The sequence below is a fragment of the Natrix helvetica genome (genome assembly GCF_964273705.1).
Source record: "Natrix helvetica genome assembly, chromosome: 4".
NCBI classification, from domain to species: Eukaryota; Metazoa; Chordata; class Lepidosauria; order Squamata; family Natricidae; genus Natrix; species Natrix helvetica.
Window position 1 is genome coordinate 93460005 of NC_138550.1, and position 12969 is coordinate 93472973.

A 12969-nucleotide genomic window follows, 5' to 3' on the forward strand; every position below is an offset into this window, starting at 1 on the left:
CATAAAACAACATCTGCCTATCCCAGGTCTAGGGAAAGGTCTTGATAGGTGGCTTAAAATGCCAAATCTAGTCTAAAGATCTGTTCAACCAATCATAATAATGTTTCCAATTTTGCAGCTGTGATACTACTGCTATTATGTTTATTTTATTTTATTTATTAAACATACTGTCCGTCTTGCCAAAGGTGACTCTAGGCAGCTTATAATAAGTAAAAAACAACTATATAAAACATTAAAACAATAAATAGGAACACTAAATTTAAAATTCACCAAGATGGCGAGGAAGGGAGCAAGATGTACATAGGGAGGAGACATAGTTTTAGTCCAGAATGACATGCCCGCATTGGGTATGGGCAAATTGGCAGAACCAGGTCTTCAGACTCTTTTGGAACGTCAAAAGGATGGGTACAGATCTCACCTCAAGGGGCATGGTGTTTCAGGGCGTGGGATCCAATGCAGAAAAAGCTTTTCTCCTGTCCCTGTCCACCCCCCTCCCCTGCCAGGATTCCTTGGCCAATAAAATCCTCAGCATGTTCCTTCTGCTCGTGTGTGCATTGGATGGGCCAATTCCATTGGGGTGAGATCAGAGGTGGTATTCAGCCGTTTTTCTCCAGTTTGGGTGAACCGGTAGCAGTGGCTACAAGAGATTCCGCCCACTTGCCCCGACATAATGTGCAAGCACTGAGCATGCGCAGAAAGCGGTGCGCATGTGCAGACACGGGACATTTGATGAGTGCGAGTGTGAGTGCTCACATTTGCGAACCAGTAGGGAAGGTAAGTGAATCCCACTGGTGGGTGAGATGGTTCCTTAGATAACGTGGACCCATACCAGGAAGGGCTTTAAAGGTAAGAACCAACATTTTGAATTGGACTCAGAAGCAAAGTGGCAACTAGTGCAGCTTGCAGAATAGTGGTGTAACATGGGGCCACCCAAGGGGCCCCAAGAACTATCTGTGCCGCTACATACTGTGCCAGCTGTAGCTTCTGAATACTCTTCAAAAGTATGCCCATGTAGAGCTTCTTGCAATAATTGTGTGTGAGATGACCAGAGCTTGAGTGTTTTTTAATCTTTATTTAACTCCAGGAGTGTCTATGCAAGGCAAGGTTCTACATAGCTGACTCTAAAAATTCTGTATTTTCTATCTTAAAATAGGCTATAGGTTTTATTGGGATAGTTTTGCAACTTTTAGTGCACCCTTGAGTATTATGTATTTTGATCACTACTTCCTTACTTGGTACAAAATTAACATCTGCACATACCTTTTTCCGTTTAAGCTTACAACTTTTGTAAGTAATGAGACATCAATAAAGAGTCTCAACCATGGAAATTACCCTAGCCTCTTTTGCTAGTACTGGGAGAAATAATAGTTGGCTGATTTTTTTAACTGTATTAAGCAGTGGTGGGATTCAAATAATTTAACAACCGGTTCTCTGCCCTAATGATTTCTTCCAACAACCAGTTCACCAAACTGCCTAGAAAGTTAACAACCGGTTCTCCCAAAGTGGTGCGAACTGGCTGAATCCCACCACTAGTATTAAGGTATTCTAAGTTACATGTTTCTCCTATGATGCTATTTTTATTAATCTGTTATGCCTTTTCTGGTTTTTCCTCTCTATTCTAGATTCAGTAAACTGAGAAGCTTAAACCTTTCCAACAATCATTTAGGAGATTTCCCTTTGGCGGTGTGCAGCATTCCAACCTTAACTGAGCTCAATGTGTCCTGCAATGCACTCAGAAGTATACCAGCAGCTGTTGGAGATATGAACAAGTAGGTCTATACCGAAGATGGTAACAGCAGTTTGTATCTCAGGCATGGCAGCTTCCTTCAGTAGGTTGTCAAACTGTGTTTGGTTCTGATGAAAATGATGTGGCCTGTGCCTACAGAATGGTTAGTAGGTTCTTCCCATAAAGATAACCACTCCAGAGAGAATGGGAATGTGATTGGGGGCTTAGTTGAAGAGCAGGAATACCTTCTCAATTGATCCTATTGAATGAGGGTGATCATCTTTCCTTCCAGCTCTGCAACCTGTCCCTTCTCATAATAAGGCTGGAGTGGAGATCCTTGATCTAGACCAGGGGTGTCAAACTGGTGGCCCGCAGCGAGATGCACAGGCCACGCTCACCCATATTCCGCAAAAGCAAAAAATGACGCGATACATCACATGACATCACGACGTCACATGACGCAATTGAGTTTGACACCCATGATCTAGACCTTCATCTTGAGCCTGATATTTAAAAGCAATTTGAATCATGACATAATTAATTGATTAATGACCTAAGGTGATTTTTTTTCTTCCTCCTTCTTATCAAAAGCTTACAGACCTTCTTGTTGGATGGGAACTTCCTCCAAAGCCTTCCAGTTGAGTTGGAAAGGATGCATCAGCTTAGTTATTTAGGCTTTTCTTTCAATGAATTCAGTGACATTCCTGAAGTCCTGGAGAAACTGACTGCCGTGGACAAACTCTGCATGTCTGGAAATTGTATGGCGACACTAAGTTTGCCAACACTAAGGAAAATGCCACACATAAAACATATAGATCTAAGGTATGTATCACCTGAGAAAAAAGATATGTATCAATGTTAAATGACTATTTTAACAGATTGTGTCAAGCCAAGATGGATTTATCTTTCTTAAAAAAATATTTTCAAGATACTAATTATGATTAGCATATACTTTCCAGCCAGGCTATTCCTTGCTTTTTTATTCATATGGTGTTTTCAGCTGATTTTTGGCACAATTCATCACTTTATGGCAAGATTATTGCTTGCTGTTTTTAAATGGTCTGTACTTTCAATTGAGAAATGTATTAAGCAGAAATATTTACTTTTTGAATTCAGTCTTACTGACTTATTCAGTTAGATATTATTTTTTCCTTTCCTTTAATTACAGATTTGTCATGATGAATTGGTTCTGTGGGAACTCTGATTATTAGACAAAGCTTTAGACTGCCTTACCTTTTCTTTGACTTCCAAATAGATTTAGTAATTCATTCTTTATTTATTTATTTATTTATTATTCATATTTATAGACCGCCCCCTCTCCCGAAAGGGACTCGGGGCGGTGTACAGTCACTAAAATACGTTATAAAATACATACAAAACAGTTAAATAATTAAATACGTAGGTGGAGGAGGTTGCAAGACTGTACATAGAATAATAAATATTAAATATAGTATATAGTGTATTAAAAACTTTTTAAAACCCCAAACCCAATTAAAATGAATAAATCCCCGGGAGGTAGAACTAAGAAAGTGCCAGGCCAGCTGATTGAAATAGGTGAGTCTTTAACTTTTGCCGGAAGGAACGGAGGTCGGTGGTAGTTCGAATGTCAGGGGGGAGGTCATTCCAGAGGGTTGGGCCCATCACAGAGAAGGATCTACTCCTAGGTGTCGCCCGCTGGCATTGACTAGCAGACGGCACCAGGAGGAGCCCCTCTCTGTGTGAGCGGATAGGTCGCAGGGACGTGTGTGGTAGGATGCGATCCTGCAGGTAACTAGGTCCACTGCCATGGAGCGCTTTAAAGATGGTGATCAATACCTTGAAACGCACCCGAAAGGCCACAGGTAGCCAGTGCAGCTCGCGCAGGAGAGGTGTTACGTGGGAGTAACGTGTACTTCCCATAATAACCCGCGCGGCTGCGTTCTGAACTAGCTGCAGTCTCCGGACGCGTCCCAAGGGAAGCCCCATGTAGAGAGCATTGCAGTAGTCCAGGCGAGACGTCACCAGCGCATGAGTGACCGTGCGCAGGGCACTCCGGTCCAGTAGGGGGCGCAATTGGCGCACCAGGCGAACCTGGTGGAACGCCCCCCTTGCCACGGCTGCCACATGGTCCTCCATTGACAGCCGGGCATCAAGGAGGACGCCCAAATTGCGCGCCCGCTCCACAGGGGACAATTGTTCGCCCCCTATGGCCAGCGATGGAGTCAGCTGGCTGAACCGAGGCGCCGGTAACCACAGCCACTCGGTCTTGGAGGGGTTGAGTTTAAGTCTGTTGTCCCCCATCCAGACCCCGACGGCTTCCAAACACCGGGACATCACTTCGACAGCCTCGTTGGGGTGGTTTGGGGTTGAAATATACAGCTGAGTATCATCAGCGTAAAGATGGTACTCAACCCCAAAACCACGGATGATCTCACCCAGCGGCTTCACATATGCGTTGAACAGGAGAGGCGAGAGGACCGACCCCTGTGGCACCCCACAAGTGAGTGGCCTCAGGGACGATCTCTGCCCCCCTGTCAACACACATTGCTTCCGGTCGGAGAGGTAGGAGCCGAACCACCGCAAAACGGTGCCTCCGACTCCCATCCCCTCCAACCGGCGCAATAGGATACCATGGTCGATGGTATCAAAAGCCGCCGAGAGGTCTAATAGGACCAGGATAGAGGAGCAACCCCTATCTCTGGCCCTCCAGAGATCATCGACCAACGCGACCAAGGCTGTCTCAGTGCTGTGCCCGGGTCGGAAGCCGGACTGGCGTGGGTCTAGATAGTCGGATTCGTCTAGGTGTCGCGGGAGCTGCTGCGTCACCACATTCTCGACAACCTTCGCCAGAAAGGGGAGGTTGGAGACTGGACGATAGTTAGCTAGCTCCATTGGGTCGAGCGCAGGCCTCTTGAGCAAGGGTCTCACCACCGCCTCTTTCAAGGCGGTTGGTAAGTATCCCTCACTCAGTGAGGCGCTCACCAGGCCCAGGAGCCAGCCTCGTGTCACCTCCCAGGCTGCCAGTACCAGCCAGGAGGGGCACGGGTCCGTTAAACAAGTGGTGGGTCGCAGCCGTCCACGCAGCCTGTCCAAATCCTCGGGGGCAACAGAGTCAAACTCCTCCCAGAATGGTCCCTCAAGACTCGCTGTTGGCGGCTCGTCTGGTCCACTGACGGAGGTCCACCCGCTCCAGATCTGATCGATTTTGTCCTGAAGATATTCCCCAAACTCCTCTGCTCTACCCTGTAAGGGTGTCTCCCGCGCCCCCTGCGATAAGAGGGAGCGAGTCACCCTAAACAGGGCGGCAGGGCGGTTATCCGCGGACGCAATAAGAGCAGCACAATGTCTACGTTTGGCCGCTCTTATTGCCACAAGGTAAGTCCGCAAATAGGCTCTTACCTGTGTTCGGTCAGATTCGGAGCGCGAGGATCTCCACCTGCTCTCTAGACGTCTCCTGTGGCGCTTCATCACCCTGAGCTCCTCAGTGAACCAAGGAGCCCGGGTGGGTCGATGCCGCAGGAGAGGTCGCAACGGCGCAACCCGGTCCAAGGCCCCAGTCGTCGCCCTATTCCAGGCAGTCACTAGGTCCTCGGAACGGGAGCGGGACAAGGCTACAGGTATTGGCCCAAGCTCCGTCAGGAATCTATCAGATTCCATCAGGTGCCTGGGGCGGTACCAGTTTATAGAGTCTGGTTCCGCCTCCTCGCGGTGGGGGATAGCGCCAGGGAAGTCCAGCCGGAGGGATGAGTGGTCTGACCATGACAGGGGCGTGATAACTAAATCCCCTATTCCCAGATCACTCGTCCACTGTTCAGATACAAAAATGAGGTCCAGTGTGTGGCCCCCTTCGTGAGTGGGGCCCTGCACTAATTGGGTCAGGTCCATGGCCGTCATGGAAGCCATGAACTCCCGAGCCACCTCGGAAGCCGCTCCCGTTGACGGCAAGTTGAAGTCCCCCATGACCAGAAGTCTGGGAGTCTCAACTGCCGTCGCTGAGATTAGCTCGAGGAGCTCGGGCAGGGCTGCTGATGCATAGCGAGGAGCCAAGTATACAATCAGCAAGCCCCACTGCCTCCCTGGGCCCCAACTCACACCAAGGGACTCACACCCGGGTATCTGAGGAACAGTGAACTCCCTCGGCTCTAAACATTCCCGCATAACCACCGCCACCCCACCACCCTTACCCAGGGCCCGAGGCTGATGGAATGCTCGAAAACCCGGTGGGCACATTTCCACGAGGGGTAAACCACCTTCGTGGCCCAACCAGGTCTCCGTTATCCCTGCAAGGTCTAGCTCCCCCTCTGAGATCAACTCATTAATGAGGGGGGCCTTGTTGATGACAGACCTTGCGTTGCAAAGCATCAGCCGCAGGCCCTGGCTCTGTAGCACCTGTCCACCTAGGCTGCAGGGGTTGGTACAAGCGACCGGGCGTAACCAGCAGCCACGGTCTCCCAACCGACCTTGGGATCTTATCCTGTCCTCGCATCCCCTCCTCCCCGCGACCGTTGTAATAGGACAACCCTCTGCTATCGTGACCTTTATATTCCCCCCCTCCACCGCATCCCCGTCCTTCCTGGACTCACCCGTCTGTCCGGCTCTGGCCGTCCTCCCGGTCTGATTAACCCTCCCCCCCACCCTGGGACCCCCTAAAAACAGTATAAAACATTTTACTAAAAAGCCCCTCAGCTTCCTCTTCTTCCACCTCTCGGGGTTCACGAACCCGTCATCAAGGCTGGCCCTTGAGAGAGCCAAGGGCCATACCTGCGAGAGAGGGGCCTCCCGCAGGCGAAACAGGTCTGTCCTCGAGTAAATTGGTAGGTTGTTGACCATCCCGATAAGGTAGGGGTGCAGATGATATAAAAGTTAATAGTTGAAAACCAGTGGGCTAGAGTCTCAATGGAGGGCAGAAGATTTTTTTCAATGTCCAGGTGGTACTCAGAACTTGGAGAGAAAGGGGGGGGAGAGCAAGCCATGATTAGATGTCCCAGATGGTAGGGGGAAAGGCGAAGATGGTAAATGGTAAATGGTGGTAAAGGATAGATGATAGTTCCATTCATCTGTTCCATGGTGGATGTAGCCCCCCCGATGGAAGGGGGGGGGATTCTTGGCCCAGCTGCTTGGCTCTCAATGTTAGTCTGCTCGAGCCAGCAGGGGCCCGGGAGGGGGGGGAGAGGGAGTAGCCAGAGACAAACAGCCAGGAATAACAAGATGACAAAATATCCCAGGGGGTTCTCTGGCTGCAACTTCCTCCATTCAGCCATCGTCGCAGCCATCTCCCCTTGTCTCTTCCAGCAGTCTCCGTCCACCTCCCAGTCCTTCTCACCTATCAGATGTTTCCTGTTTCTCTCCCTCAAGTTCTTCGATGTTTCAAGGATCTCTCCGGTGCCTCCAATGCTTCCAATGCCTCCGGAGCCTCTCACCCCCTTCCTCTCACTCTCCTTCAGCTTTTCCGGCTCTTTTCCAGCTCTTTTGAGGTTTTTCGGTGTTTCTCCTCTATTCCCTCTATTCCTGGTGTTTCTCAGCGTTTCTCGGCGTTTACAGCCGTTTACAGCCCTCCAGTCCTCTCCTCCTCCAGCCCTCCAGTCCTCTTCTCCCTCCGGTCTTCACCGACCACCCTGGCGGGCCAAAACAAGCCCAAAACATGCCTGGGTGGTCGGGCTATCAAACTCTCGGCTCCCTCAGATGATACGGGAGCCGGCAGCAACCCTTAACCGGGCGGGAGCTCCATGGTGTTCTCGGAGCTCAAGGGACGCCCGCCATCATCATTGGAAGCTCCTCCTCCTACTGACCTCTTAACTAGGGACAATTATTGAAAACTTTGGAAAAGATGAGAAAAGAGAAGTCTAATGTAGCCCATTGTTAAAATATTATTTCATATTATTATATAGCTCCTTATTAGCTTTTAAATGTGTTTAGTGGAAATTTGTAGAGAGTCAGAAACTCAGAACTTTACAAGCTTTTCAGGACATGGATATAATAACAGACCAGGCAGTTCTCCCTTGTCTATATTTGTGTAAGACCTGTTTCCTGTTATATTATTCTAATTTAATTTTGAGAGATTGGATACACACGCAATGGCCATTTTGAACTTGAAATAATTATATACATTGGAGCTATATTAATTTGCCCAAAATTTGTAAGATTGGACTGCATCGTTTTATTTCCCACAATTTTTGCTGAAGTGCTTCAATTTGTTTTTCTGTTTGAAGGAATCACCTGCTTCTTAAAGCACCATTAACTCCTTTTTACTAGTGGATATTGATTTCACAAATTTTTTTTAGAAAAAAAATGCACTTTTTTTAATTATGATACAATTATTTTCTTAGGTTTTTTTATAACTTTTCTTTTTATCCCAAAGCAGTGTTTTGATTAGGCAATTTAGTCATCCATCTCGTCTGTTTTGCCCTGAGAATTAAAATTCAGAGAAATTTCAGGTGGCTAGTTTGATGGCTTTCTGCAGATAATTTTTATTTATGTAACAAGTCACAAGTTCTCTTTTCTTGTTTATTTGGAGTTCGGTATGAACTGGTTTGGTGCAAAATCTGCCCTACTCTTTCAGCAATGAGCTTTGATCACGATATTGTCACTATATACATACAGTCATGTGAAAAAGAAAGTACACTTTGTGTTCTATGGTTTTACGTATCAGGACATAGCAAAAATCATCTGGTGTTTAACAATTCTTAAAAGTAGGTAAATACAACCTCAGATGAACAACAACACATGACATATTACACCATGTCTTCATTTATTTTACAAAAAAAAAGCCATGCTAAGGACCAGATGATTTTTACCATACGCTACTACATAAAATCACAAAACTCAAAGAGGGTTTACTTTTTTTTTCACGTGACTGTATATTCACATAATGCTTTGCCAATGGTAGAAAACTTTAATACTTGAAGAGCCTTATGTTATTCATTCTCTTTACTCTCTTTGCCATTGTTTACTCCAAAGGAACTTAACAATAATGTTAAATTCTATATATGTTGGCATTTTCTGATGAAATTCTTAAATTTGATGTGGTTCAACATTTCTTTGTTGTGAATATGGATAATCCCTATTGAATCATCAAAACTTTGTTAATGTGTCTTCATCTGCCACTAATGTTTAAGAGATATTAATTCCATACATTTTTGTATTGAGACACGTTAGAAAGCCATCACTTTATTATAATCTTTAAAATTGTTATGACCAAAAAAATGATAAACACTAAAAATGCATTTGAGAGACTTGATAATTTGCTTTGGAACATTAAAGTGAGCCATGGATAATTAATTGGGGAGGGCATCTGACTTGGATGGTATTAAAAATAATTGGGTATTGGATACGACATAAGGCATTCTCACAAATCAGTGCAAACTTTTCAGAGAAGTGCAAGTATAACTAGAAAAATCGAACTTGGTCTTTTTGGAACTGATAAATTAAAAGGCAAATTTTGTTTCCAGCCGTCAAAAAAAAAAAGGAGGGTAAAATAACTGATCCCAGCTCTTTTTTCCCCCCTCCCCATTTTTATCCCAGGTTAAATGTGATTAGAAGATTGACGGGAGATGAGAGTGACTTCCTACATCATGTGACCCAGCTCGATCTTCGGGATAATAAGCTAGGAGAGTTAGATGCAACCATCTTCAATAACATTGAAATACTGCACTGTGAAAGAAACCAGCTGGTAACCCTCAAAATCAGTGGATACTTACTTAAAGCTCTTTATGCCACTTCAAATGGTATGTTTACTTTGAAGGTAGTTCAAACAGAAATTGATATTCCTAGCCTTTTCTTCTTGCACTGGATTTATTTGCAATATTAAGTTGTGGGTGAATCCAGTCCTTAACCATCTGGCTTTACATAAAACATTTAGCAGCATAATTTTGGAAGCTTGTAGAGTGGTGCTTACATGCTCTTTTAGAGTGTTGTAAAATGGAAATCCTTGGGATTTAAATGCAAGTTTTAAATTTCCCACAGTGTGTCACAAATCTGTATATTCTTTGTGAGATAAAATAAAGTGACCGGCCTAGAGAGCTATATAAATTTTATACAAGTAGTCCTTAACTTATGACCACAATCGGAACTGGAATTTGGGTCACTAAGTGATGTGGTTATTAATTATATTATCATGTGACCAGGCCCAATTTTACTACCATTTTCCCCACAGCATTAAGCAAATCACTGCTGATGTTAAGTGAATCACATAGTTAAGTGAATTCCACTGTCACTAAGTAAATTCAGATTCCCCAACTGACTTTGCTTGTCGGAAACCAGCTGGGAAGATTGCAAAATGATCACATGACTACAGATGCTACAAATGTTGTATATATTAAAGCCAAGTTCCTAAATTGAGATCATGTGATTGCAGGGATGCTACAGTGATTGTAACTTCAAGGACATGTTGTGAGTTTTCCAATTCCATTGTAACTTCAAGACATGTTAAAGAAATGATCATAAATCAAGGACTACCTATTCCATTGAATAATAATATTCTAATCTACAGATTAGGTTGGGTTAGGATTAGGGGATGAGAGGGCACATTATCAATTCTTTCTCATTAGAGTCCTTAATATTTCCCTATGTTCCACTTATATTGATACCACAGGTTCGTGTTGTTAGACACTTTGTGGGATGTTTTCTCAGGTGTCCATTTCCACTTTCTTGTTCTCTTTTTCCAGTTTTTGAAAGTAATCCATTTCTTTCACTAGCCAGTTCAGCTTCTTTGAAAAGGGTTATGTAATGGTACTTGGAAAGGCTCGGGACAAATGGTGAGACTGCATAGCTCCAACTGGATAATAAGTGGGACAAGAGATCCAGAAGAGACTCTCCCTAGTTTCCTAAACTGTAAAGGAGGAGAATTGTACTTTTACTGGCAAAAGCCTATTAATGTAGCGTGACCATAAAATAGATTTAGCACATCTGTTTCCTATCTCGCCTTGCCTAGTAAGGCTGACAGGTTCAGAGGATTCTTGCATTGAATACATAGAAGTAGAAGTGCTTCCATTGCTAGTAGCTAGTAAAGCAGTATCTAACTTGCACAATACTTTTTTCCCATGGAGTTTAGCAACATGTACAGAGAGCTTTCTCATGCTAGCAATATACTCTGATAAGGGGCCCATATCACTCAGCAGAAGCCAAGGGAGAACTTCTAGATTTCTACACTTTGAGTTGATCTGAAACAGCCTCAGTGTTTTATCTTCTTTTTATCTTCCTGTTAACAAAAGATTGATTCTCTGTCCCCTTTTTCCCACGTATCCTTGTCCTACTGTGGCCATATTTCCTGGAGGAAAATGAAGAATAAGCCTGAAAAGGGGACAAATTTGAATGCAGTTCATAAAGATAAAAATTTATAACTTTATAACAAAAGAAAATTCAAAGCAAAATCAAGAAGAACTTTACAAAACCCGTATTCAAATCAAAATATCTAAAATCAATGTATGTAAATTTATTTTAAAAAGAGATGAACATGAAAGATTCTGCATTAAGTGCAGAGGTGGTATTCAGCAGGTTCTGACCAGTTCTGGAGAACCGGTAGTGGAAATTTTGAGTAGTTTGGAGAACCAGTAAATACCACCTCTGACTCGCCCCACCCCCATCTATTCTCCTGAGTCCCAGCTGATCGGGAGGAAATGGGGATTTTGCAGTAACCTTTCCCTAGGATTGGGAGGGAATGGTGATTATACAGTATCCTTCTCCTACCATGCCCACCAAACCATGCCATACCCACCAAGCAGTGACATGCAGTGAGGTTAATGGCTGGTGAGGCACTGACGTCATCAAATGATCATCATGAAGGGAGGACTGTGACAACTTTGATCTTTGCAAGTGTGCAAGCAAAATACTCCAGGATCACGGTGGCAGGGACAGCAACTTCTTCCGCTGCGCTGCGGAGAAGAGCCACGCTGTGCAGGAGGCTCCTCAGCGCTAGCCTCAGATCAGCGCGAGCCGCGGTCCCCTTCATGTTGGCTCAGGAAGGAGGGGAATGGGACCGCATGTGCAGGAGGCTCCTCAGCGCTAGCCTCAGATCAGCGCGAGCCGCGGTCCTCTTCATGTTGGCTTAGGAAAGAGGGGAATGGGACCGCGGCTCGCGCTGATCTGAGGCTAGCGCTGAGGAGCCTCCTGCATACGCAGTCCCAATCCCCTCCTTCCTGAGCCAACATGAAGGGGACCGCGGCTAGAGCTGATCTGAGGCTAGCGCTGAGGAGCCTCCTGCACAGTGTGGCTCTTCTCCGCAGCACAGCGGAAGGAGTTGCTGTCCCCGCCACCGTGATCCTGGGGTATTTTGCTTGCATGCTTGCAAAGATCAAAATTGTCACAGTCCTCCCTTTTTTAGAGGCTTTTTTAAGCCTCACCTCAGCACTCGCCTTTTCCCTTTTACATTTTTTTTCTTTTCATGATGAGAGCGGTGAGGCTCTGCCTCCCCTGCCTCCCCTGACTGCACATCACTGCCACCAAGCCACTCCCACAGAACTGATTAAGTGGTATCATTTATGCAGTAAATGCTAATGACTAAAATAAAGGCCGAAAGTGAATTTTTGAGAAATAAATGTAAAGGATAGCTGTATGAAATTCTTTATAATAAGAGGGTTATGTACTAATGAGTGACAGTGCTGAGAAGCTGATTCAGAACAATGCTACACACATGTTTTTTGAGTAATATTTCAGACCCTTTTGGATTATTATTTTTTGCTGAAAGTAATCAGCAGGATATATAGCTAGAAAAGTTACTAAATTTACGTCGACTTTAAAATTGAGTCAAACTTGTTATATCCTGAAAATGAACTCTCCCCCCCCCTTCCCTTATGCATACTTTGGTTTTACATAATACTACTAGAAGTAGGTTTGGGAAAGATTTCCATCAAAACTTGAAGTTCTCTTTAGCTGGAAATCCTGATTGGTTAGTTGAAATACACACTTATGCTGTGCAACAGTAGTTCATTTCTCCTGCTATTTTCTACTTCTCTAACCATTGATCTAGAGGTAAATCCTAGCATCATGACTTTTGTTGTGATTGATTCACAGCCTATCCTTCCCTGACTGATTCTTTTTTAAATCTCTGATTTTAGATCAATACAGTTGAGTGGTGGGGCAGATTGCAAAATGAGTTGTAGCAAAAATCAGGGTTTTTGAAATAATCATTTTTATAGTAGCTCAATGAATGGATGAGCTGCAACTGTGGAAAATAATTATAGATTAGTGTACAAAAATGGTTACAGCTACTAGTCATGGTAAAGGCTTGACATGGGCTCCAGAGGACATTTCAGTATGTTGCATGTCTA

General features: G+C 44.7%; 1 protein-coding gene across 1 annotated transcript in view; it reads left to right on the top strand.

Annotated features, from left to right (window-relative positions):
- The window catches only part of PHLPP1 (PH domain and leucine rich repeat protein phosphatase 1), a 205094-nt gene that overhangs the window by 152794 nt on the left and 39331 nt on the right, over nucleotides 1–12969 (top strand). The window contains exons 5-7 of the mRNA XM_081951854.1: nucleotides 1623–1769; nucleotides 2318–2548; nucleotides 9227–9429. Coding sequence (XP_081807980.1) covers nucleotides 1623–1769; nucleotides 2318–2548; nucleotides 9227–9429 — 581 coding nt within the window. The remainder of the gene's footprint in view (nucleotides 1–1622; nucleotides 1770–2317; nucleotides 2549–9226; nucleotides 9430–12969) is intronic.